Below are 27629 nucleotides of genomic sequence, written 5' to 3'. Positions count from 1 at the left end.
AATCCACGCATCTGAGGATATCGCGTCTTTTCCATCCTTGTTGATGGACATGGTTTTTTGTTAGAGTTGTCACATCCACTGCGTGCTTGGGAAAACCTTTGCCTTCTCAGGCTTGTTCCTTCCCTTTGTTGACAGTGGTCTTCTCCAAATGTGACACCTGCTCAGACCTGTAATCCTTGAGGTGGTATCTGTGAAGAAGACGGCAGCACTGTGATTACCTCCTGTGATCTAGATGGACCAGGAAAGCAAGGACAAGAAACAATTGAGTTGGACTCATTTGCATTTATACCATATTTCATTTTTGAATCCAGTATCATGTTTCTGCGTGGCATTGCACCTTTCCATGTCTCATGCCTTTTTCCTCCTTATTAACAACCATTGAGTGCTTCTGATATGCCACATGCTGATCTGAACACCCTACATATTTTATCTCCTTTAATCCCTCTGTGAACTAAGGGCAGAGATATGAATCAGGTGGCCAGGTTTACACAGCTAGTAAGGGGCAAACCCGGGATGAAAGCAGAGGGACTCCAGAGCCCCTCTCTGAGCCATTGCCCCGTGTTGTCCAGGACCCACACCTCAGCAGTAGCTCCCCTTGTGAGCTCTTTCCTCCCACTGGCCCAGCCTGTTTTGCAGGCCCATCTCTAGCGATGTGTCCCATGTATAGACGATTTCATGTACTAAGTCTTCTTCATAGGTAAATAAGTTTTAAAATCTCTTCATCCCATTCAGTAGTGTTTTGTTATTCAACAGCCTCGTCATGATTTTGCCTCCCTTCCTATCACCCCCATTTCCTTTGTAAATCAATAGCACTTCTCTGTCTCATCACCCTCTTTCCCGCTGGCTCCTGGATTTGATCACGGGGTCTGTGACCATTGCGCAGAGCCTCCTAGAGCTGTGGCCTTCCCTGGCCTAGAGCAGGAGCTCCCTTAGAGGACAAAGGGGTCCTCCCCACCCGTGCCCAGCAGCAGCTGTCATGTGCAAGCAATGGCTTGTGCTGCACGGACAGTTTGGGAATCTTCCTCCTTGGCAAAAAAGTCAAAGCCACGTGGGAGTCCAGTCTCCTATTGACCTCTAGTGTCCTGATGTTCCTAGCATCACCTCAGCCCTTTTTGTTGTTCCGGACTTTATTCATGTCAGTTCTTTCTGATTTTTTGTTTTCCTGGAAGTATCTCTCTTTGTGTTTAGTTTGGTTTTTTTCTCTCTTGTGTGAGTTTCTCACACGTACTGACAATTCACCTGTACCAGAAACTGCCCATGCAGTCCCAAGGGTGTCTCTGCTCTCACGTTCTTCTTCATCGCCTAAAATGTACCCAGGTCATTGCTTGCACTGAGGTAGTGTACTGCTCAGACCCTTATATTAATCTGTTCAGTGTTTTTTCCCCTCCATGTGGGGTTTTGTTGCTTAGTGAAGAATTTTTGACTTACAGCCATGGCTATGCAAAACCCAAGGGCATTTTTGGTTTTGTATTCATTCTCGTTTTTATTCTCTCTGTCCCTCTTTTTGTTGTTGTTCAAGACAGGCTCTCACTACAAAGCTGTGATCTTTCTGTCTCAGCTTCCTGAGTGCTGGAATTATAAGGACACAGCACTACAGACGGTTTCATTGCCTTTTTCAGTTCCATCTTTCACTTTTTTACTCAGCTCATCAAAATGTGTGGTTTGTTTAAGTTTTCCCAGTTCTGCTTAACCTCCTCACTCTCTTCAGCTGCTAATCTCTCTGATAGGTGCCAATCACTGGCTGGTTTCACCATTAGGATGACAGAAAACACTTTTCTTCATTTTCTGGTGGCTCCTCTGAGGGATTGCCTCCTTTAGTCTTAAATCATCATAGCAATTGCCTTTTTCAACACCAGGATGATATCCTGCTGCGTCTGCTACAGGATAATGGTCCCGCTGGGGAAGGCCCTTCATGTTGGATTGCTGTTAAATCCATTTTGAAAAACACACAGACAGCCAAACTTGCCAAAGACCAGTAGCTTTGATTTGATACAACCCCATGAGTTAGCGGTGTCCACAACCCTTTGGTCCCTTTGGCTAGCACTGCAAGTGCTGGCTGGAGGCAGGTGTATACTGTGTGCATTTTAGAGGTGAAGAAATTGTTGTAAAAAACAAATGAAAGGTGAAGAGTTCCTCAGTTTTCAATCATTCTGCTGCTACCTCCCCCCTTCAAGTTTTGGTAATCTCTTTAGAGTGGTGTAGGCTGCATGGGATGAGTGTGGGAAGAACATGCCAGCACGGAACTTACTAGAACTTGAACCACACTTGGACTCCGTTGCATTCTTTTTGCTTTCTGGTGACAAGCAGGCAAAGAGCTAGCCTAAAGATCAACCCTTAAAGGGTTTGTAACCTTCCCAGAAGGCAAGGTACGAGAGCATATTTGTGTGCTATCTTTTTTTTATTATTTATTTTTTGAGAGGTTATTAGGAATTGAACTCAGGGACTGATGATTGCCATGCAGGTGCTTTGCCACTGAGCTAAATCCCTAGCTCTGGAGCTAAATCCCTGGCCATGTCTTTAAAAAAAAAAAAAACAAAACTTTTTTTGGAATAATTTTTGACTCCCACGAAGTTACCATAGTGGGAGAGCAGGTTCCTATTTTCCACCTCCGGCTTGCTCCAGTCACAGCATCGCATGAGAGGTCTTCCCAAGGTCTTTTCCTATCAGAAGAAGGTTTAGCCATCCTCCCTGGGCCCCTGTCAGCGTGTGTTATCGGGATCACAGCAGTGTTTGTATTGTATTTACTAAACGTCAGCAGTGTCTCTGGAAACCATTCTTAGATACCACAGCCCCTGGTAACTCACGGTCTCCTTTTCAGGGATGAAGGAACTGGGCATCTTGGGGTGACACTGTGGCAGTCAAGGTTTGGACTCTGGGTCTGAAGGGGTGTGTTCTGTGGCCTCTCCTGGAGGTCTCACTGCACATTCACAGCTCAGATGAGGAGGAGGCCAGCTTCTCCACGGGTGGTATTTCCCTCCCTCCGTTGTCCTGGGTCACTGAGGCTCTGGTCTCTCTTTGGGCAGCTACTGCTAGACAGGGAAAGAGGGATATTGAAATGCTAATTAGTCCTCTTCTGTCTCATTTCTGCGATGCTTGGTCCCTGATCCTCACAGAGTAGTAGCAAGTTAATCAATGCAGAAGTCTCAGGGCTCTCATGCTGATGCCAAGGTGTGTGAGACTATGCTGGCAGGCAGCCCATCTGGGCAGGGCTGTGCTGTAGGTGTTCAAGCCCAGCTGCCACATTGAGCACCCTTCAGAAGCATTTTCCCAAATCCCACTCAGGGTCACAGTCCTGCAAGGATTGGTCACTTCTTCAAAGTGGCTTGATTCCAAATGAAATCATTGTGTATCAATTATCACTGCCACCTGCCTGCTCTTTAAATATCCCGTTGCTTCTGTGAGTGCAGTGGGAAAGGAAAGGGTGCCCAGAGGGAAAGGTCACGTCTATCTCAGGGTTGCATTTGCTGCCAGATACAACAGAAACCAAGAACATTTGAGCCCAAACGACCTTGGTAACCTGATCTCTCAATATTCCACGTGTTGCAGCCAAGGACTAAATGCTGGAGTCTAATGTCTAAGAGGTGATTAGCACTGTGGCATTTAGAAACTGCTTTCATGTTCATCTGAGCCTACTAAGGTCTACTAAGCCAGTCCAGTTCTCCAGCCATCAGGAATGAGTCAGATTCCAATGAATAGGATGGTAAAGCAATGTTGACTTCCGCAAATGGTGTTTATTTTTCTTACAAATAAAAACCCAGAAGGCAGGCAGTCCTGGAGCTGGGTGACACCATCAGAAACTGTTCACCTTCTTCCATCTCCTCTGCCCTCCATAGCATATTGGTTTGCTGCATTGTGATTGTGAAGTAGCTGCTACACTCCAACCCTCATATATAGAGAAAGAAGCTGCCAACGTTGTGGGATTCGTCTTTTGTAAAATAAGCAGAAATCTTCAGATCCCCACCCTCAACCACAGCAGATAGCTGCATTTGTCTCTTTGGCTTAGACTGAGTCTTCTGGCCACCCATAGCTGCAAGGGAAGCACTCAGGAAGTGACTATGTATTTAGCTCCTCAGATTTAACTGTACAGGTTACACGAAGAAGGCCAAGGAGACATGCCACAGTCCTTTCCTCTTCTCACATGTCCCTTAAAAAATACATTTCATTGGTCTGCAGTTGGGTGAGTTCATCTTAGTCCTGTATTCATGGCATAGGGGCAGAGAAGTGCCTTTTATAGATTGCATCTCCTTTATTTGCACAAAATATGTAATGTTTTATGTGCTCTCTTCTTTGCTTCTTCCCTTCCTTCCTCCCTCCCTCTCTTCCTTCCATCCTCCTTCAGTTTTTTCATACATTGAAATGCACAAATCTTTACTAGATCACTGGAAGGACTTTTACTGTTGTCTCCATGAAAGCGCACAGAGTAGTATAGACACCACTCCCGGCCCTGAGACCTTCCTCTTCTCCCCTCTGGCAGTGCCCCTCAAAGGCAGCCATTGTTCTCATCGCTGTCCCCATAGTCACTTTGCTCCATTCTTGGACTTCATCGAAATGGAATCATACATCTGAATGTCCCTTTGTGGGTCTGACCTCTTTCCCTCCGCTGTGAGACTCATCCCTGTTAGCCCATTGGGCAGGACTTCATTTATCTCCTGCTTTCTCCTATACCACATCTCTCCACACAGACCTGAAATAAATGGCATTTAGGAGAACCTGAGCAGCTCCAAACCGGAAGTTTCCTGTTTCCACTCCCATAGGGCTTTTTCCTCCTAAAACCACCCTCTGTGGTTTCTCACAAAGCCTGTCTGAGGGCTGCTCTCTCTAGCTCTAAGTCTGCTTTAAAAGGAATCTTTGGGGGATTTGTAGGTTTGCCTTGGATACTGCCAGTATTAAAGAATTTTCTAGAGAACATCTTCATTTGGCAAGGCTGGGAAAAGGGAGGAGGAGAGGGACATATTCAGGAAGGACATTTTTAGGCAAAGGGAAAAACAGCCGCTAAAGGCGTCATTTGGAACCAGAGCCTGGAAGGCAGCCTTCTGAGCAGGGATTTGCATTGCTCTGTGTCCCTCCCCTTCCTGGAGTCTCAATTCAGAGTCCAAGGGCACTGAAGACTACCCACAGCTCTGCCTGCCTTGGGGTTGGACAGGCTAGTCTGAATTCAGGTTGACTCATGAGAAACCATCTTTCCCCCAAGACTGTGGCTTGGGATTCCACTATCAAAGCCAGTGGGGTGCATGTTGTGAGAACACCCTGTTCCAGGAGGACTTGAGAGCAAGGGAAAAAACTGGTGCATTTCCACGGAGTCTTAAATGAAGATGAAAGGACTCACTATTCCTACAAGTGTGGTCGTGTAGGTAAGTCAGGGAGCAAGGGAAAGTCAGGGAGCCATGCAGTCAGCCCTGGTGGCTGGTCCTCGTCATCTGCCTTCTAGATGTGTGCTGGTTCTTAGCCTTCTGTCTGCTAGGATTCAGTAGTAGAATGCTTGGCTAAGGCATAATCAAGGATCCTTTGTGCAGTTAGAGTACTCTGTTAGGTTTATTGCATAATTTCTGTAACCTTTGCCCTTGCTAGAGGCCTTGCAATATATTATTTCAGTTATTATCCACAGGATTTGGGGATGTAAGTAGAATTTTTCTCATTTTAATAGTGAGTAAATTGAGGGTTAGAGAATTTAAGTAACCTCTAGTAAGTAACAGAGAGTAGGGAGATTTATATTTGAAACAGTCTCAGATTCCAAAGACCTTCTACTACAATATCCTTCTTTCTTGGTGGGGGGAAGGGGCTGGCCTTGAACTCATGATGATCCTCCTGTCTCAGCCTCCCAAGTGCTGGGGTGTAGTTGTGCACCATCACGCCTGGCTCACCTCCTACCTTTTCAAAATAAATTTGCACCATTTTTTGTTCTTGAGACAGGGTCTTGTAAATTACCTAGACTGACCTTGAACCTATGATCCTCCTGCCTCACCCTCCCAAATGCTAGGATTACAAGCGTGAACCACCATGTCTGAGCTAAACCTCCACCATTCTGATATGCCAACTTTCTTGTCATTTCACCCTGTGCCCAGCCATTATCCCCTTTCTCCAATGCTTGTTCAACAGCTGATTGATTTTAGAACAGCTGAGAGCTGCAAGGACTTTGCCACATATTTTGATTCTAGCTAATTGTTGAAGCTTCCCTGTAATAGAGTACACACATTTAGTAGCCTCAAAGGATCTGTTACGTTTTATTAAAGGAATTTTAAAAAAACTACTTACAACCAAAAGTGTAGTGGAAAGGACCTGGCGTTAGTGATAGGGAGACACTGGTTTTATTCCTAGTGTTACCACAAATCCAAAGAAATGGTAAGACCTGGGATAGAGACCGAACTGCTATGTGTCTCAGTTTCCCTGATTTGTCCCCCAGCTGTCCTAAAAACCAGAGTCTCTATGAACTTTCATGGTTTTGGTTTTGGGGATTCTAAAATGGGTTCCAAATGCAAAGTTATCAAAGAAGCCTTAATTATTAAATGTAAGTCCAGAGAAGTTGATAACATTGAAACCTTCACAAAATTTTAAGAATATATAACTCCTTTATCCTTCCAAGTCAAGCTACATTTTCCACTGCATTTCCCAGTCTGTTACTCCCACCAAGAAAGGTATAGATTCTTCAGTAATTCATATCAGAGCTTAGATTCCATGAGGGTCTGTCTGGTTTTCATCTCGGAGATGAGGATGTAAAATATTGCCAGGAGCCAACTCCAGGTTCCAAACCCCTCCTTATTCAGTTGTATGACTTACTAATGTAAACTGTTTTCAAGTATATGTGGTACTGTTGCGTTAACACGAATGCACTGTCCTTAAAGAACCTGATACTGCTTTGTTTCAGACCCAGTAAAGAGAGAACTGGCCATGTGAGTGACTCAGGGGCCTCTGTCGTCAAACATGGGCTCAGTCCAGAGAAGCCCTTCATGCAGGTTCATTATTTAAAGGTAAGAGCATTCAGTGGCAGAAGGCACTTGTGAGAGTGCAGCGTGTTTTAGGTTGTATGATGATCAGCAGCATGGCTGAGGAAAAGGCATGGCAGAAGATTGTCTACACTGCAGTGGTGTCTGCGTGGATTGGAGAGTGCACTCATTAAAGCACTTCCTGCCCTCTTCCTCATCCTGTGTAGGTCACCTTGGAAGAGCAGAACCTGCACATTGTTCTCTGGTCCAGTGGGACAATGGGAGCGATAAAGCAAGGCTATTCCTGGGAGCTGGCACAGAGAGGAGCTGACCTCTCTCCCCTTTTGGTTCGAGATGGCCATCCAAGTTATACAGAGTCCAAACAGGGTTGGTGATGAGCTTACCAAAGAAGCTGCAGGCTCCGTAGTTCCCCCTCAATTCCTGCTGGGGCTTCCTGGTCAGAATGCAAAGGGCAGCCTAGTGGTGGTGCTTGTGAGCTGTGCCCTGTACATGGTGAACGAGTTGGAGTTTGCAAAGGTTTTTACACTTCCGTGCCGAACCCACAGTGGGCCTCGCTCTCTCTCTCTCTATGTTCCAGGGCTACTTCCTCCTTCGGTTCCTTGCCAGAAGACTTGGGCAGGAAACCTATTTTTCGTGTTTAAGAAAATTCGTGCACAAGTTTCATGGGCAGCTGATTCTTTCCCAGGTAATGTTCGGGCCCTTGCAAGTTCATGCTGTATACTTGGAGGGGATTAGATTACCCCAGTATTAAAAATAGGAGAAAGCGTTTTCCACTTCCTGCAGTGAGAAGGTTAATGAAGTGGACAGGAGGAGAGTGTTGTCCTAGGGGGAGGGAACAGCCCTGTTGTTTGGGGACAAGCTGCTACCCAGAGCTGTCTTGTACACAGTGATGCAAATAGCTGTACCCAGGTGACCTTCACAAACCCACAGCTGCCCTGCTGTTCCCTCTCCCTGAGATCTCTCTGCAAGGCTGTGTGCCTCTTACCTTTCAGCCTGGACTCAGCCTCGCTGAAGATCAGCCTTGCCCTCTCCTCCCCTTTCATTTTCACTGCATTCAGTATCACTGTTATTATCTATAATTATATTTCCACCTGTAGGCTGTTTCTTTTGTATCTCTTTCTCTTTTATATATAAACTCAAGAAGGTCAAGCATGCTTTTTATTTTCCCCAGTCCTTAGTACCTGGCTGGCACACAGGAGGTAGGCCAGAAAGAGAGATAAATATGCTAATAGCCGAGGGTTTAGCTCAGTGGTGTAAGCACCTGCCTGGCAAGCGTGAGTTCAATTCTCGGTACCAAAAAAAAATCATGCTAATAACAAGATACACTGGAATATTCAGATAGCATGGCCAGAGCTCTCAGAGGAGACCCTGCGGGCAGCAGCACACAGCAAGAAGGCTAATGAAGAACGAGAGGCTCTGGAGATGGAGCTCAGCGAGGACAGATGATGCATGCATCTTTTGCAAAGATTTGACCAGAGTATTTTTGACACTTGATTATTATGGTCACACACAACGTAAGCCACAGTACCCACAGTGTGGATGTAAAGGGTGTGCGTGTGTAATCTGAACACACGCAAGGGGGGTATCAAATCCTTCACTTTTCCTTTCACCTCTTTTGAAGAGCGAGTTTATTGTTTTTCCATAACAACTTTGTTGAGGTAAAGTTCACCCTTTCAGATATACAGGCTAGTGGTCTTTAATATATTCACGGGTTGTACAATCATCAACAGTATCTAACTTTAAAGCATTTTCATCAAAATCAGAAGAAACCGCCAACAATCCTGCCTCCATTTTCCCTTTCTCCCTATTCCTAGGGAAGCACTAATCTTCATTCTATCTCTATAGAGCTGTCTATGGTTTACATTTCATAGAAAAGAATCGTAAGATATCCATCCACCTTTGGTGTCTGACCTTCATGCAAAAAACATAGCATCCTTCACCGCTTCATTCCTTTTTCTTTGTTTTTTAAGCCTGAGTCTCTCCGTGGCCCAGGCTGGTCTCAGTCTCCTGGGCTTAAGTGGTCCTCTTGGCTGGTGTCAAATTCCTGCGCTCAAGTGATCCTCCTGCCTCAGCCTCCTGAACAGCATTCCTTAATTTTGTTAATTGTGGTAACATATACATGCCATGAAAACTGCAACTCCAAACCCCTTAAACAGTATTACCCGTTCTCCTCACACTCCCCTCCCTCAGCCTCTGGTACCCACTGTTCTACTTTCTTTCTGTGAATTTGACTACTAAGTACTTCATGTAAATAGGGCCATGCAATGTTTGTCCTTTGTGTCTAGCTTCCCTCCCTTTGCATGATGTCTCCAGTGTCATCCAAGTTACAGCAATGAGAATAGTCTTCCTTCCTGATGTTGAATAAATATTCCATTGCGTGTCTGTATCACATTTTGTTTAACCATTCTTGTGTGCATGACATTTGGTTCATTGCCATCTTTTGGCTGTCATGAATGACGCTCCCGTGTTGGTTAGTTACAAATATTCGCATCAGTCTCTCCTCCAGCACCGTGGGGCTTATCCGCAGGTGTGGGGTTACTTGATTACACGGTAATTCTGTGGGGGGCTGTGGAGCAGCTCCGTGTTTCCAAGAGCGGCTGCACCACTCCCCACTCCCCGCGGTGGTGCAGAGACTTTCCACCTCCGGACACCCTTGCCTCCTTCCTTGTATTCTCTACTCCGCCTCTGCACTAAATCCTGGTGTGAATTGTATCTTGTGACGGTCTGAATTTTCATTTCTCCATTAGCTAATGATGTTGAACTTTGTTTTTTTTTCTTTTCTTTTGGGGCTGGGGTGGAGATGAAAGATACTGAAGTTAGAATCCAGGGTCTTCTCACTGAGATACATTTGCAGCCTTTAAACAAATCTTTTTTTTTTTTTTTAATCTTTTATTTTGAGACAAGGTCTTGCTAAATTGCCCAGGCTCGGCTCAGATTTGGGATTACAAACCACCATCCCCAGCTATGCTGAGCATTATTTTAATGTGATTTTTGGCCATTTGTGTATCTCTTTTACAGAAATGTCTGTTTAGATTGTTGCCTATTTCTTATCTGGGTTGCCTTTTATTGTTGATTTATAAGAATACTTCATCCTTCTGGGTATAAGTCTCTTATCAGGTGTATGATTTGCAAATGTTTTCTCTCGTTCTTTGAATTGTCTTTTCACTTTTTGATAGTGTTCTTTATAGTGCAAATGTTTTTAATGGTGACAAACCCGGTTTATCTCTCTCTCTTTGACTACATGTGTCTGCAGAGTGGCAGAACTAGGAAACAGGTGCTTTGTGCAGGAAGGTTCATGAGGGTTTGCTCCTGTGTTTGCATCAATGAGATTCATAGTTTTAGCTCATAGTTGTGTTGGTTTCTGGTCTGTTTTGTATGTATTTTCATGTATGGTGTGAAGACGATAGTCCAACTTCATTCTTTTGGATGTGGATATCTAGTTGTTCTGTAACCATCTCATGAAAAGGCTGTTCTTTTTCTTCATTGACTTGTCTTACCTGGGGATTTAGTTCAGCGGCATAAGTGCCTGTCTGGCGACCTTGAGGTCGTGAGTTGGATCCCTGGTACCAAAAAAAAAAAAAAAAAAAAAAAAAAAAAAAAAAAAAAAAATCCCCAAACCAAACAACAACAATAAAATGCAAAATTGTCTCAATATCTTTGCTGAAACCAACTGACTATTAATGCAAGAATTTATTTCTCTACTCTCAATTCTATCACTATTTTTAGCCTTATGCTAATATCAGATTACTTGGTTATTGTAGTTTTGTATTAAATTTGGAATTTTGCTTTGTTTTTTGAGACAGGATCTCTCTATGTAGTATAGCAGAAAATGACCCCCTGTCTGCCAGGATGCATCAGTTTCTTAGTTGCCCAGGTAATAGTTCCTGTTCCAGTTCAGGTTGCTCCTGTGTCTTAGAAATGGCTGGTCACTATGATGTGTATTATAAGAACCAATCCCCAGGTGACAAGTCATTCTGCCACTGTACTTCCTGCTTGCTTATGCCATATAAGCCCTAGACCACCAGAGATCAGGGTCTGATATTCTGGGAACCATCCTGATCAGTGCCCATTGACGAAAATAAACCTGCCTCCAACTTCTTGGGTATCATTTTGTTGTTTCTGTTTGTTGTTGCAGTAGCTTAGGCTGGCTTTGGGCTCACTATGTAGCCTAAAATGACCTTGAAGTTGCAGCAATTCTCCTGTCTCAGCCACCTCAGCTAGGACTAAAGGTGTGTGCCACCATAGCCAACACTGGAAATGACTGGTTTTTCAACTGCCACGTACTCTACAAAAATTTAAGCAAGCTGGGCACAGTGGTGCATACCTATAATCCTAGGTACTCTGGTACCTGAAGCAGGAAGATCAGAAGTTCAAGGCCAGCCTGAGCAATTTAGCAAACCTGTGTCTCAAAAAATTTTAAAAAGTGTTGAAGTAGAGTGCTTGCTTAAACATGTGGGGCTTGAGTTCAATATCCAACACTGCCATAAACAAAAACAAAAAAATAATGCAGAAAATTACAACGAAGGATTTAAAGTATCATTCAAAGTTCTCTCACCCTGAGCTACCTTTAATTAATATGAAGTGAGGGGTTGGGGATTTAGCTCAGCGGCATAAACACCTGCCTTGCAAGCAGGCAGTCATGAGTTTGATCCCTGGTGCCGATAAAAAGGAAAAAGACAAAAAAAAATTAATATGAAGTGAAAACATAATTCCAGAAATCGCACTTTCTATATATTATATTGAAATGATGTGTGTACGTATATGTCTATGTATATATATGCATGGCATGTGTGATGGATGTACACATGTGTACACAGAGGTCATTAGACAGCCATAATGTCATAAAAATAGGACTATACTATGGGTATTTGTTGGGGAGTGGTGCTGGGGATTGAACCCAGAGTCTCATGTGTACTAGGCAAGCACTGTATTACTATGCCAGATGCTTAACCCCTATGTGTGCTTTTTAATTAAATTTTTAAATTTTCTTTCACTCAAACTTCATAAATGAAACACTAAAAGAACTTTCTGAACATGAAATCAATGTAAGAGCGATCACTTTCTAAAACAATTTTTCTATGGTTAAGAAATTTATTGCCCAAAAATGTTAAAAGGTTGCAACTGGTGCTTTTTTCCTCTTCATGTAAGTATTTCACTTAGAAATGCATCAGATTATTCATGGCTGTAAAGATGAGGAAATGAGCTGTTACATACTTTTACTGCCTTCTCTATTTTAATTTTTCTTGTTATTTTTATATAGTCAAGGTTTATTTCATTAATAGTATCTGTTGTAACTATAATTTTCACAGTTGAGTAGTCTTAGCTCTGTGTGTGAAGGGTTTCAGCATTCTCCACCAATCATTTTGCCATGCTTCTGTATTCATGAACATTTAATTTTGATCCCAGTCTTTGTTGGCTGAATTTCATTATCAAATTGATGTTGACGGTTGTAGTCTCACAGGCTGTGAGACTTCTGAGCTTTTGATGCTAGAGAATACTTGTTTACCGTCTGCTCTGGAATTGCAGGCTGGCTGGGTTTAACATTCTTGGGTCATATTTTTGTTCCTCAGAACTTTATAGGCATTGCTCAACTGCCCTCTGGCATCATATACCTTGTGAAAATCACCCATTTCTCACCCTGGATACCACTTAGATGAAGCTTAGTAATTTAATTACAAAAAATGGGCTGGTGCCATGATTCTATGTTACCCATCCCTCCAGCAGTGTGTATTTTTTAGCCTTAGGTTCTGTTCAGGGGAATTATCTAAATTGTATCTTTGAACATATCTTTTCCCCTTTACAGGATTCTGAATTTCAAGATTACCAGCTATTCTCTATTATATCTTCTTTGTTTTCCATTTCTATTTATTTGCCAGTTGTTCTTTTTCTTTTTCACGGTCCATGTTTGTTTCAAGCGACCTCTATATTATTAATGCTATTTTCCTTAATGTCTGTACTTTTCTTTGCTGTTTGTTTCATTAGTGCTCCTGTCTTGGTATTATTTTGTTCCTTAATTTATTTACTTTACATTGAAATCATCATTTTCACCTCATTTTGTTGTTTTGTCATCACTGAGCTTTTGTTATACTGAATTTGTATTCTTACTGCATGTTTTTGTTAATTTATTTCATAGTTTAAGTTATCTGCAGAGAATTTTCTTCTGGTTCTTGGATTGTGTCTTCTTCAAGATTGGCTTCTTTGTCTTTTACATGTTAACTTCTTTCTGTCTCTTTCTATGGGTTGTTGTATTAGTTTTACATAATTGCCATGCTTTTTGCTCCTTAAGCACAGGTAGCACTGTCCTGACCTTTTATTTATTTTCGTATATTGGAGCATTAGTTTGATTCTTTCCCAGCTTGTTTTAAGCTTGGTTTTCTTCTTCTGAGCTATGGTTTGAAAGCAAATATTATACATGGAGAAGGAGACAAGCTCCAGTGTAGATGTTTACAGTTTTGTTGCAAAGATTTGGCTTGGCTACTGTTGAAAAATTGGTAAAATGTCACCTGCCCAGATTTTTGGGACATAATATGGGCGTAGCTTTTTCCAATTGTAAGTGCTCTGTCAATTCATATTGCTCCTCCAATTTAGTTTGGACCCTGGATCCTCTCCAGTTCATCACAGAGAGTCACACTCTGTGGTTTGTTGCCCAGGCTTTGCTCATGTCTCTCTAGCAAGCATTTCCAGGCCCTGCACAGTCAAAGAAGAAGAAAGATAAATATAGTCATGTTTCTTTCCAAGTGTGTGGGCATTTGTGAGAATCTGTGGGACTTGGCAATTCACCATCACTGCCACTGCTTCTGCTACTGCTGAGCATGAGGTTGTGGGGGTACTGAGGGCAAGTTAGAAACAGTGTTAGAATCTTACGTTTCTTTCCCTGGTGGCCCATTTTCCAAGTTTATAGCAGGAGGCTATGCGTCTTTCCTATTTGAATCCTATTGGTCAAGCTTTGACCATTTAAACAAATATTTATTTTAATTAATTAATTAGTTAATTTTGAGATGGGGTCTTGCTGTGTGTCAGTCTCCCAGGTGCTAGTGATCCTTCCTCTTCATCTCGGAGTGCTAGAAATACAGGTGCAAGCCCCCAAGCCAGCTTGATTGTGTACATATGTGTTTAATGGATGTGGCTGTGTTTATATCACTAGTTAGTTAGGGTTTTGTTTATCATACCAGGGGTTGAACTCACGACCATGCACTTGCCAGGCAGGTGCTTATGCCGCTGAGCTAAATCCCTGGCTCACTAGTTAGTTATTGAGAAGAAAATGCTATTGTCCTATTTCTTTGCTCAGACATCCCTTAGCTTCTTCATATTTCAACTTACTTTTTCCTCTTTTCCTCCTTCCTGAGCACCCATCTGTCCACTGTTCAGTATTACAATCCTTCCAGTGCTACTAAAACCCCACTCGAGTTTAACAATGACCTCTTCCTGACAATCTCATTTCTTCTATTTTTACCCTACCAATCCTGTCCTTGCCTTAACATTTTGATTATTTATTTTACCTCTCCTACTTTTCTTCATGACCATGGTAATTACTCAGAAAAAGAAAATTGAACAGAAATTTTTAGTTCTGTATAATTAGCAAGCTAGTATCAGTTTACCCAGTAGAATCCACATGTACCTGCTTTTTAATGGAATACTTTCACCAGGAATAAAAAATAATTACTGAATTAACCATGTGCTAAATCAGTGTTAGTTTCTTTAAAAAATGCAATGCTGAGTTTATTGTTACCTCTTAATCAGAGTAAAGTGTTATATGATTAGCATATAGATTATTAGCAGAGTAGAAAATGAAAAATTTCTCAAGGAATGTGTTTTCTGACCATGTCATAGACTTGTAATCACTGCAAAGAACCCAGATAACATTCCATCCAGTGCCCCTCTCAAAACAACTGTTTTGTTTCTTTTGCCTTTGATTTTATTTTCAGGCAGACTGCAGAGGTGACATACTAGGACCTCTACTATTTGTAGATAGCTGACTTTGTAAATGGCCCCAGATTCAGCTAATTAAGATTTGTAAGTAGCTTTCACATGGCTGTCAGCACAGGGAAAGAGTGAAGTCAAAGGAGAGAATTGAAAAGAGGTAGTGGGAGGAGAAATAACCATAAGCCATGGATTTCTTTTTATTTTATTGCATTCTAGTGAGTGGGAAAGGGCGTCTGTCACAGGTTCACTCCATGCCAATTTACAAAAGGAACCATGAAAAGTAGTGCTTTATGCTTAAAAACTGGGTCTCTGAGAGAAGTAAGGAAGGCCAGTTGGGTCAGCCCCACTGATAGATGAAGCAGAGACTGCTGGATGGGTACCAGGTCTTCATGAATTGGGTGGAGCCCAACCTGGTCTGTCTGGCCCTATGGAAAGAGCATCCCCATGACCTGTGAGGGTGTTTTGGAGATGCCCATTGTGATGGGTTGGCCAGTAGCCTCCAAGCAGCTGCTGTGTTGCCTGCTGGCCTCAGCTCTGAGGAGGGACGGGCAGGTGGCCTCGGTATAGTTACCTCAAAGGGGTCAGGATGCCAGCTCTCTTTAAGAAAAAAGCAGGGCTTTTTGGAACCTCCTCTCCTAACCTTGTATTTATAAAGAAGTTTGAGTCATGGTGCTTTGCAACCTTGTTTACAAAAAACAAAAAGGATTCGATTGTAATTGCAAAATGCAGAAGGACAGAATTAACTGTGAGTTTCCTGCTTCTCATGCAATTAAAATCTCCCTCTTACCATTAAGTTAATGTGATTTTTCCCTCATGTAATTTGAGCATAAATTATCAGGCAAATAGGAGCAAAGAAGTATGGGAGATAAGGAGATAATGAAGTGAAAATCAGTAAGAAGTTATAATTTCAATATTTGGATTTTTAAGAAGCAAAACCCGGTCGAGTCCATGAAAAAGTGATCCACAGAAGTAACCCACTAATATATTGGATTTATAGAGGATTCTATTAATATATTAGATTGGGATAAATGAAGTTCTAATTCAACATTTTACAAAATAATTTTTAAAATAATAAAAATAAGGACATCAAGAATCTAAGTAAACAAAATTCTTTGCATTCTAAATACTACTGTTGTTCATTCTCCGTAGTATTTTTCTCCACACCTATCCAGGAAGGGTACAATTTAAGGCATGGATTAATTTGGGTTTGTCTGGTCCCCTACATGTTCTCTACATGATCTGTCCTTTAAATGCTAGTTTTGTTATTCTTTGTGTTGTTTAAGTGAAGAAGCAATAGACGAAGTCTTAGAAAGTGAAGAGGGGGTCCAAGAAATAAATCTTTCATCAGTGCTCTTAGGAGGCAGACTTTGCCCCTGGGAGATATGGACCAAAACAACCCATGAGCAGGAAGAAATGGGACAGCGTGTTCCACTAGTGTAGTGCTCAGCCCTCAGTGTGACGGCAGAGAAAGAGCACCTTGTGCAAACTGCATGCAGACCTTACTTCCCTGTAATGTCATCTGCCTTGTAACACGAAGATCAGAATTGCTGCTTTCATTCACACTCAGCTACAGGGTCTCAGCGGACCTCGGGGGTCTCTGTGTGCAGCCTTGGATCTGCCAGAAGGACTTGAGCCTGGCTCTTACTTGGCGCGTGCATGTTTGGTCTTCTGGGCTTACACGTTAAAGGACCTGTTCTGACAGATTATTTTCCACTTTTTTAAACCTTCAAATGTGGATCTTTCTTATTGCTCAATCCCAAGTCCCAAGAAAGTTAAATACTGTGCTTGTTTTCATGTTCTATGGTTATTCAAAATATACCCTCACCAGCATTCAGATGATCAATGGTTGAAGTGAGAGTTACCTGTTTACCAAATAAAAGCAGAACAGGAAAATACAGTTACATTTGAATCTCAGATGAACAATGCATAATTTTCAGTCCCTGTTCCCAGCATAGCTGAGCAGCCTCTATTTTATCTGACAACACCAGTTAAAACCAAATCAAACTCCAGGGTTAGACAGACTGGAAAGTTGGGTTGCAATACTCAAGGTAAAAATTAAATATAAATGAACATGCATATTTGAATTTTTTAAAGGTCTTATGGTAGTTTGGTTATGTTTTAAAAGAGCCCTTATCTTTAAATATATTTACTAAAACATTGATGAAATCATGGAACGCTTGGGGTTTTCTTCTAAATAATACAGGAGTCAAGGAGGTGGCTGGGAGACATGGTCTACATGGGCGGGTGGGTATAGAACAGTTAATTATCTTATTTGGTTTACTTAATTTTTCCCTAAGAAAAGAAATGGTGCGTGTGTGTGTGTGTGTGTGTGTGTGTGCGCGCGCGCATGCACATGTTGTGTGTATATGTACATGCACGTGTGTGTGTGTGTGTAAGTCATGCCTGTAAGTTTAAAAAAGTTCCATCATGGAAACGCCCAGTGACTGAGCACTTGTGAGGGGAGGCTGTACATGGAGGCCGGGGTGCAGTCCTGGGCATCCTTGTTCCTTGGCCGGCCTGCCTATCCCCTTGATTTTTGCCTCTATCTTTCCATGGAACAATGCACAAGTGTTGGCAGTGCATTGCTAGCCTCTTGGAGATCAGATTGTTCGGGAGGATATTGGGGGAGCTCATGAGGAGGCGAGGCGGTGTGTGTAGAAAGAGATGGTGCTTTATACTATGGCCAGCCTTTCGAAAATAGCTAAATGTGAAATAAACTGTTAGGTTAGGTCAAAATAATAAACATTACATTTTTCAATTTGTTCATGGTTTTTCCAAAACAAATCTCTTTAAGCAATTGGAGTGAAGCCCTGGAAAATTAATAAATTGAGTAAACAGTCTAAGAAGTCCACGTAGGTTCAGCTCTCCTAGCAGGTGAGCTGTCAACAGCTGGGAATACTCAGTCTGTGGCATTGTTCCAGGAAGTTATTTACTGATGGACATATTTAATGGTTTTCTTTTTTCTGATTCCAGGATTTTCTTCAAATGCTGTTGGAGAGCATCCCAGAAGAAAAAAGGTGAGGACCAATTTAGGAATTAAGAGTCCAGTTTTACTTCAGTGCTGAAAATAACCCTACCAATTTGGCTTATTACAATGCAGAAAATTCAGTCTTTCTCTCTCAGCAGAGGCAGGGCCTTGGCTCAGCCAGTAGAGTCACAGGACAGCCAGCCAGACTTTGGGACAGGTCCAGGTGGATATTGGCGGCCGGCACGCATGATCAAGTGTCCCCAGAGTCAGGAGCCCTGGAGGAAGTACAGGAGGAGATCCCCACACTCTGTGGCCTCAGCTGCTATGGGAAAGAATGGAAGAGAAAAGAGTTCTAAGAGCTAGGGCAGGTCCAGAGGTTTAATATATGGAAAGACTTTAATTGAAAGTGAAAATACTGTGTAGCAATAAGAATTTAGGACGTAAAGTCAGGTTCTCATAGGCCCTAACTCAGATTTGCTATTTCCCAGCTATTAAAGTTGGAGCAAGTCATTTAATCCCTCCATGTTTCAATTTTCTGCTCTCATTAGCAGGGCCTTAGGTATTGTAATTCCAAACACTGAGTACAGTCATCCAAGTATTGTAATCCCTTTTCCAGTTTTCCTCACAATCCAAAAAGTTATATTTGTAATCCGATGGAGACATTATTGGAATCGCAGCAAGTTAATTCCAGTCTGCCACCTCCAATGCAACCCACAGTGAGAGTAAAGATACCAAGACACATTCCAAGTTAAGGGCAACCAAGGAATCCTAAATCCAATCCCCATGAGGATGTGTGGACCAAGGCCCTGATCCTAGGCCTCTCCCAGAATTTATTACCTTGTGAAGAAGGGGATGACAGTGGGGGATGAGTGACAGTGAGGATGGCTGAACCACGTGAGTAACTTGAGCTGGCTGGCCAGGTAGGGAAAAAAGCATCTCTGCAAAATGCAGAGATAAGGTTACTGAGGAGGATCAATTTGCATAACTCAATGAAGGTAGCAATTGAATTGTTTTAGGAGGCTGTTGCTGATATGTAAACCTTTGTACCCTGAGGAGTCATAGCCTCTTTACCTTGAGGCTCTTACCCAGTTGACATTCCTGGAGCTGATGGCTCTACCATCCTGCTGTGCTCATATCTTTTACAGAGAGCACTATGGGAGGAAATGGAGACTGTCTGATGGCTTTAGAGATTACATACCAGTACCTCAGCTAGCATTATTTGTAATGCTTAGAGCCAGTTGAAGAGAGAAGGAAATACCATAGCCAGCTCTGTACATGTTAGTGTAAAGAAATCAGTCTCCATATAACCAAAATTGCAGCAATTGTTCTGCATTCACGGGGAGTCACTGGAGTTGTCTCCCACATTAGGGAAGATTAAAGGAGCAGCTATCTGTTCATAAAGTACGCAGTCAGTTAATGACTGCTATACTACAATGACGTAACCAATTCTGTGTACCAGGCACTGTATACAGGGTCTACATGCAGTTACCATTCAGCGCTTATAATGACGTCATCACCACATTGCCATCATAGGGATTATTAGAAATCAGTGTTTGCTGTTTACTTTATGAAGATGCTCATTGAATACTCAAAATGGCATTCTTTGATAAATACGATTTTATTCCTGTTTTACCAAGGAAAGGACTGAGTACCCATCCCAAGTCTCATGCTCTCTGTGGTAGGACTGGGATTTGAGCCCAGGTGGACTTGTATCTGCTAGTAGGAATGGGTAAACTGAAGCTCACAGAGGTTAATTTTCCAAAATCACTAAGCGTGTGGGATGGCACATGCTGGCATTAGGTAGGCAGTGCCGTATCTCAGGAGCTTTCAGTCTAGTCCTCGGCATAGGCTCACTGCCCTGGCAAGGGAGGAGGTCCCCATCTTTGGAAGTATTTAATTTTCAGCTGCTTGGCTCTGTACAGAGTTTGTAGAGGAGGCTTAGCACTTTTCTTAGAAGTGGACTAATCCCAGTTGAATTCTAATTTCTTATGTTAAGACCCTACAAGTAAATACCCTGAAACAAAGTTGATGATAAAAGTAATATTTGTGTATTAAAGGGGAATCTTAATTATTTATTTGAAACCTGGACCCTGCTTTTCTTTTTATTTTTTCCCACCAGGAATTTATACCTGTATATAATACATCTTGATTCTTTATTTTCCCATTCTCTTCCCCGCTGTTTAACCCATCTTCCCCTCCCATCTTACAAGAGCTTTGTTTCCATTTTTTTTCCTTCTATTCTCTTTTTTTTCTTTTCTTTTCCTTCCCTTCCTTCCCTCTCCTTGTTCCCTTTCTCCTTTGAACATGTTTTTCCTACTTCCCAATATCTACCCTTCTCTACGTTACTTCTTTACCCTTTACATTTCTCACACAGGAAAACAATGTAATATTTAAACTTGTGTGTCCAACTCATTTCACTTCAAACTATGGTCTCAAAGTTTACCCATTTTCTTACAAATGACTATTGTCTCATGATGACTGTTTTCCTACAGATGACTCAAGTGTGTCCCTACTTATGGTGGAGTGGTACTGCGTGGTATATAAATACATCTTTATCCCTTCATCTGTTGGTGGGCATGTGGGGTATTTCCAAGATTTAGCTATTATAAATTGTGCTGCTGTAAACATGGGTGTACATATATAACAGACTTGATGCTTTTAACTCTTTTGATGTGATCCTAGTCATTGATTTTAATATTTCCTGTCTAATTGGAGTTTTGTTCACAGTCTTTGCCTATACCTATGTGTTCCAGAATTTTACCTATTCTATCCTCTAGCAGATCTAGTTTTTGTTTTTATATTTGGATCTTTGACCCATTCTATTGTTTAATGCATGGTGAGAGATGTGGGTCTAGGTGCAATTTTCAGCATGTGCAAATTCAGATTTCCCAGCACCACTTTTTCAGGAGGCTGTCTTTCTTCCATTAAAGGTGTTTGACTCCTTTGTCAAAGATAAAATAGCTGTGCTTGGAATTGTTCTTGGATTTGTTTCTGCATCTTCTATTCTATTTCATTGATCCTTGGATCTGTTTTATTTTTTTGCCAGTAATGGGCTGTTTTTATCATGGTAGCTTTGTAGCATAGCTTTAAATCAGGGATCACGAAGCCTCCAGTCTTACCCTGGTTGCCCAGAATTGTTTTTGCTATTCTACATCTCTTCTGATTCCATATGAATTTTAGGGTTGTTTTCTCTAGTTCTGCAAGGTATGCTATTGGTACTTTGATTGGGATTACATTAAATCAGTATAACAGTTTTGAAAGTATGGCTATTTGCACTACATTGGTTCTGTCTATCCTAGAACAACTGATAGCTTCCCATATCTGATAGCCTCGTCAATCTCTTTCCTTCTCTAGTTTCAGAATATAGGCCTTCACTTCCTTTGTTATATTGATTCCTAAATATTTCATTTTTCTTGATGCTGTTGTTAAAGGCATAGTTTCCCTAATTTCTCTCTTAATGACGTTGTTACTTGTTTACAGGAATGCTATTGATTTTTGAGTGTTGACTTGTATCCAGCTACACTACTGAATTTGATTATTTTCTAGAAGTCTTTTGGTAAAGATTTTGGGTCTTCTATGTAGAGTATCATGTTGTCAGCAAATAATGATCGTGCAACTTATTCCTTTCTTATCCATATTCCTTTTATTTCATTCTCTTGTCTAATTGTTCTGGCTAATGTTTCCAGAACTATATGGAACAAGAAAAAACAACCCTAAATCTCATTCCCGATTTTAGAGTTAAAGCTTTCAGTTTTTATCCATTTAGTAGTATGATGTTGGCTGTTGGTTTGTCATAGATGGCTTTTATCAGATTGAGATAATTACCCCCATTCTAGTTTTCTGACAGTTTTTTTAAAAATTATGAATGAGTGTTGGATTTTGTCAAATACTTTTTCTGCATCTGTTGAAATCATGTGGTTTTTGTCCTTGGGTTTTACTAATGTGTATTAGATTTGTTGATTTGTATATGTTAAACAATCCCTATTTCTCTGGAGTGAATCTAGTGATTCATGGTATATAATGTTTTTCTATATATTCTACTTGCCAGCATCTTATTGAGGATTTTTACGTCTATGTTCATTAAAAAGATTGACCTATAGTTTTCTTTTTTGTGCTTAGATCTTTCTTTGCTTCTAGTATCAGGGTAAAGTTTTTTTTTTTTTTTTTTTTTTTTTTTCCAGGAATGTCTTTGGGAGTATTGCTTCCCTTTCAATTTTATTAAAGAGTTGGAGGAGTAGTGGAAGTTGATCTTTTCTAAAATTCTTGAAGAATTCAGCAGTGAAACTGTCAGGACGTGGGCTTTTCTTTGTTGATTTTTTTATTACTTCTTGAATTTCATTGACTGATAATGGGTTATTTAAAATTTTTATATCTTTGTGATTTAGCTTTGGTAATTCACATGTAGCTAAGAATCTGTCAGTTTCTCCTGAGTTTTTCATCTTACTAGAGTATAATTTCTCAAAGTAGGTATTGATGATCTTCTGGGTTTTTGCAGGATTCATTGTGCTTTAACTGTTTTCATTCATAATTGTGTGGATCTGGATTTTTTTCTTTCCTGTTTTTGATAAAGTTTGTTAAGGGTTTGTCTATTTTATGTAATTTTCAAAGAACCAACTCTTCAATTCATTGATTCTCTGTATTGTTTTCTTAGTCTTAATTGCCTTAATTTCTGTTGTGATATTTTTATTTTCCTCCCTCATACATACTTTGGGTTTAAGTTACTCTTCTTTTTCTAGAACCTTGAGAGTTAAACTGAATTATTTATTTGAGCTTGTTCTGTTTTTTTGATGTATCAGTTTTCCTCATGGAACTGCTTTATGTCCCATAAATTCTGATATGTCATATTTGCATTAATTGTAGAATTAATGCAAATTCTTTCTACAATTCTTTTAATTGTAGAAACTATCTAATTTCTTCTCTATGACCCTTTGGTTGTTCAGGAGGGTGAGATTTAATTTCCATGTGTTTATGTAGTTTATGTGGTGTCTTTTTACTTGTTGCTGAGACATAATGCCTAACACCCAAAATGAAGAAAGGAGATGATTATTTCTTACAGTTCTTGGATGTTTCAGTCCATACTCATTTGGCTCCAAGGCAGGGTGGCTTGGTGGGGCTGCAGTTCATGGCAGTTGCAAACAGCAAATGCAAATAGGCAAGACAGAGAGAGACACACCTTCTTCCTGCTCTTACGTCATATCCTGGCTCCACCCCTAGGTGAGTGTTGCTCTCACACCACCAATCCAAGTGCTAGACAATGAACCAATCACAAATGAATAATTACATGAGACTTGGAGGCCACTGACATAAACCATGACATGTGGTTTCTTTTGTCATTGATTTCTAATTTCATTGCACTGTGATCTGATAATATGCATAAGATAATTTCAGTTCCTTTGCATTTACTTAAGCATGTTCTATGAGCTAGTTTGTTGTCTACTTTGGAGAAAGTCCTGCATACTGTTGAAAAGAATGTGTATTCTATTATTTTTGGGTGGAACACTCTGTGGATGTCTAATAAGTTATTTGTTCAAATGTTTGGTTCAGCTCTAATATTTCTTTGTTGATTTTTTTTTTTTTGTCTAGTTCTGTCAGTGAGGAATTCAAATCCCATATTACAATTATTTTGGTGCTTATCTGATTCTTCATACCTACTAGGCTTTGTTTTATATAGTTGGGTGTATTTGGTGCATGTATGTTTATGATTGTTATGTCTTCTTGGATTATTTTTGTAACAAGTATGTAGTGACCTTCTTTGTCTCTTCTGATCAGTCTTGGGTTGAAATCTGCTTTTGTCTGCAAATAAAATAGCTACCTCTAATTTTTTCTGTATTCTTCTTGTTATGGAGTATTGTTTTTCATCCTTTGAGTTTTAGTCTGTGAATTTCTTTTTAAGTTAAATGTGTTTCTTGGATGCAGCATATTGCTGGATCTTGTTTCTTGATCTGTTCTACCAATCTATTTATTTTGATTGGTAAATTGATATCATTCTCGAAGTTGTACTCAAGGATTTCAAGGAAAGAGACAATATGGTAACTACTTTTAGGTCAGGATTATCTGGTGGTGAAACACTATTCTGCTTAAATGGTTATGTTTCGATCTGTGCTGTTTCGTTGTTATGCCCTCTTTTATCTCAATCTCCACTCCATTATTTACTTTTTTAATACTTTTTAAAAATTTTTATCCTTTTAATTAAAGGAAAAAAAATAGCAGGATATATTATAGTAACCCACTTTGACTTTCCATTACCTCGATTTGAAGCCCTGTATTACTCTCACCATCTTGTTTTTGACTGATGTTCCCCTATTCTGTTTTGCTGGATAGTATCAGGTTCGAAAATTTAGGCATCAGCTGTGAAGATAATGAGATTCATTATAACGCCCATTCTCGCTGACTTTTATCTACTTTTGAAGACCTACAATGTCTCCAATGTTTTGGTTTTGTCGGTTTTGTTCTTTACTGTCTTGTTCAATTGTATTATAACTAATGGTATAGGCAATTCTATTAGAGATAGCAGGAGGCATTATGGTAACCATTCTTGATCACCTTGTATTATGTTTTCACATTATCTATTATGTCCACCCTTTTGACTTGACCGATTCTGTTCTGTCACATTTGGTTTTACTCTCTTCCAAAAAAGTAATAAGAACCGTGAGAGCAATGAAACCCAAAATGTGTAATAGTCATTGTACAAAAGAGAGGAAAAGAAAGTGCTCCAAACTATACAACTGCATGTATATTTAAGTGTATAAGATAGAATATGATATCACAGAGTTTTATTGGATCATTGAACAGAACTGTTTGCAGTATCATTGATGGAATGTCCACTTTACAAGCTTTAATTTTGTGACTTGAACAATTATTTCTAAGATGACAATATGTAATCCATTAACTAGTGATTTCCTACTGTTCATTTTTTTCTGCAAATCTGTATAACTTGTACCCTTTCTCTGCTTTTTTTTTCTTTTCTCCTTAAATAAAATTAAAAAAAATTGATATCATTCATATTAGTGATTATACCTGATACATATTGACTTTTCCTTGTTATATTATTTTCCTGTTGTTGGTTCCCTTTCTCTCCTTTCTGTTTTATTGTTTGCCTCACCTGGTGGATTCATTGTATTAGGTTTCTTGGAGTGGTGGTCTTCATTGGCTTTATTTTGGTACCAGGGATCAAACTTATGACCTTGCACTTGCCAGGCAGGCGCTTACACCACTAAGCTAAATCCCTGGCCCTTGCTAATAATTTTAAAAGATAGTTTTGTATGGTACATCAATCTGAGTTTTTGGAGGTTGTTTTCTTTTAGGGCTCTTTTCTGGCTCTAAGTTTTAGTTATATTTTTATGCACATAACAGATTTCCAAATGTGGAAATGACTTCTTCAACACAGTCAGTGTTAAATTTGTGCAATGACAGTCATCTATATGTTGATGATCCTATCTTATAAGCAATCTAAACTGAGTGTCTCAGGGTGAAGTATCAGGGCTTCTTGCCTCCAGGAGAGGATCTGGGGGTCATTAATATGTGGAGAGTTTTCTAGGTATTTAAGTTCCCTTATCTTCCAACTTGCATTCAGAAAGGCTCCAAATTCTGTTTTCTACAGTGTTGTTGATAGTTTTTTTCAAAAGTGGAAACATACACATAAAGTAAACCAGTGTAGCATATAGAATTAACATACTTGATAATTTCCTTTATTACTACCTGTGATGTTTGTGCCTTTTGATGCAGAAAGAAGTCTTATCCACAGAAATCACACAGGCCTTAGGAATTATCCAAGATAATTAGTTTTTTTTTTTTAAATCAGGGATCAAACTCATGACCATGTGCTTGCAAGGCAGGCACTTATGCCATGAGCTAAATCACTGGCCCCAGATAACTAGGTTTTTAAAAGGCTGCTTGCTGCTCCAAGAAGCTGAAACTTGATTTGGAAAGTTTTAAATGTTTGAGCTTTGCCAAGGATTTAGCTCAGTGGCACAGTGCCTGCCTGGCAAGTGCAAAGTCCTGAGTTCAATTCCTGGTACAGTTTTATCATCTTTTTTTTAAATGTAGACTTAGGAGGGTTTTTGTACAAACATCAGGTCAGGTGTTGTCACTATTTTTCAGGTCAAGAATAGCCTGAAATATAAATATATATATATATATATGTATTTTTTTTTTTCTTTTTTCCTTTTCTTTTGAGTAACTTTTCAGGTCCTCTGATAGAATGGGATAGTTTCTTTTTTTTTTTTTTTTGGTCTTTTTCATTTTTATCGGTACCAGGGATCGAACTCACGACTGCCTGCTTGCAAGGCAGGCGCTTATGCCGCTGAGCTAAATCCCCAGCCCCTTAATGGGATAGTTTCCACAGGAACTAAGTCAAAAGGTGTTGGGAAGAGAAAACTCATAGATATGGTGTATTACCTCCTTAGGCTGTTACTGCTCTGTTCTGAGCAGTAACTGAGCATTCTTTCAGAACTTCTTAGGGTATAAATATAAACAATTTTCACTGAGGCAACACAGTGCAGTTTTGGTTTGGAAGGTCTTTTAATCTCCTTCATAATAAGGATATGGAGTTCATTTGGGTGGCCCCTGAGCCCCCTGGCTCTGGAGGACCTGGGTTTTATTGTCGTGAATATTTACTGCAGCAACACGGTGAGCTGACAAAGAGACTCTTGTTGTGATTGTGGAAGACAGTGGCCACCAACCACCAGCTTTTCATAGCCTTGGACAGGGTACCTCTCTCCCAGTTAGGATTTTTGTTTAGCAGATTTAAGTCTCCTTTAAAAAAGCCTCCTGAAAAGTTAAGGCGATTTCATCCTCATAGTGAATCTACCTTAACAATGATATCAGAATATATTTTAAAACTTTAAATATCTTGCCTACTAATGTCAGAATCTAGTTTGGCTATTAAAACAGACTGTTTACCCTATTACCTATGCAACATATTGTACCAATTTTATCTAAGTCTCCAAAGGCCCCACACCTACCCCCCAGAGCCTCTAATCTTTGGCCCGGATTGCAAACTGATCCTTGGGCACATCTGTTACGCACGTGAGCTGTTCTGAACAGGGCAAGGCTTTTCAAATCAGACCAGTCAGCTTGCATGTCTGTGTCACATCGCCTCTGCATTGTTCTCCTGCTTCAGTTCACTTAGAATTGTCTGTTGAGCATCTGCCATAGCAGATTTTGGGCTGGATACTGGGGAACAGAGAGGAATAAATCCCATGTCCAGCCCTCAGGAAGCTTCTAGCTGATTACTGAAGATAGGGACAAAACAGGGCTTTAGAATTAGTGTGGGAAGTACTCTGGTGAGATTCAGAGTCCCGGAGGGCACAAAGGAAGCCTTGAGCCTTCAGGCAAAGGTGTTCTGCTTCAGGCTTTGGGGTGGGGTAGAGTGGAGTGCCACCAGCGGGTGGAAAGATGCCTTGGGTGGTTGGATGGGGCAATGTGGAAGGCAGATGGGGGCAGAAGGACTAGAGGTCAGGAGGCCAGTTCAAAACCCCTAGAACAGTGCAGATTGAGACAATGTGAGAGCTATAGTTGTGGTAGATACAGTGATAGTGGCACTGGGGTCTCAGTGTGACAAGCAGATCTGAGAACTATTGAGAGTTGCTACAGTCATGACTTGGCAGATTGGCTGTGAGAGTTGAACAGAGGCATGAGGAATGAACCCCACCTTTCTTGGCCATTCAGTTAATGACACAGTGAATTGGTGTTGGACGTACAGTGGGGGCAGTTGTTTGTCCCTGGAGTCCATGGAACAGGAGAGTATTTGAAGGTAGAACTAGATAAAAGAAAGCTAAAACACTAGAAGGAAATCC

General features: G+C 40.7%; 1 protein-coding gene across 18 annotated transcripts in view; it reads left to right on the top strand.

The window, feature by feature from the left end:
- Nucleotides 1-27629, top strand: part of Aopep (aminopeptidase O (putative)) — a 383307-nt gene that overhangs the window by 225026 nt on the left and 130652 nt on the right. For 17 of the 18 annotated variants that reach the window (XR_010040451.1, XR_010040447.1, XR_010040448.1 and 14 more), the window contains 3 exons: nucleotides 6863-6965; nucleotides 7519-7626; nucleotides 17838-17881. Coding sequence is in view for 11 of the 18 variants with exons in the window: in XM_063229043.1 (XP_063085113.1) it covers nucleotides 6863-6965; nucleotides 7519-7626; nucleotides 17838-17881 (255 nt within the window). In the remaining 7 variants the exon portion in view is untranslated. Of the gene's footprint in view, nucleotides 1-6862; nucleotides 6966-7518; nucleotides 7627-17837; nucleotides 17882-27629 lie in introns of those variants that run through there. The other variant, XM_063229050.1, reaches the window with a different exon arrangement.

The sequence above is a fragment of the Cavia porcellus genome, unplaced genomic scaffold, assembly GCF_034190915.1.
Source record: "Cavia porcellus strain 051 isolate PalLab524CR breed Dunkin Hartley unplaced genomic scaffold, mCavPor4.1 scaffold_17, whole genome shotgun sequence".
Classification (NCBI taxonomy): domain Eukaryota; kingdom Metazoa; phylum Chordata; class Mammalia; order Rodentia; family Caviidae; genus Cavia; species Cavia porcellus.
The sequence above is the reverse complement of the archived record's forward strand: the minus strand, read 5'-3'. Positions and strand labels throughout refer to the sequence as shown.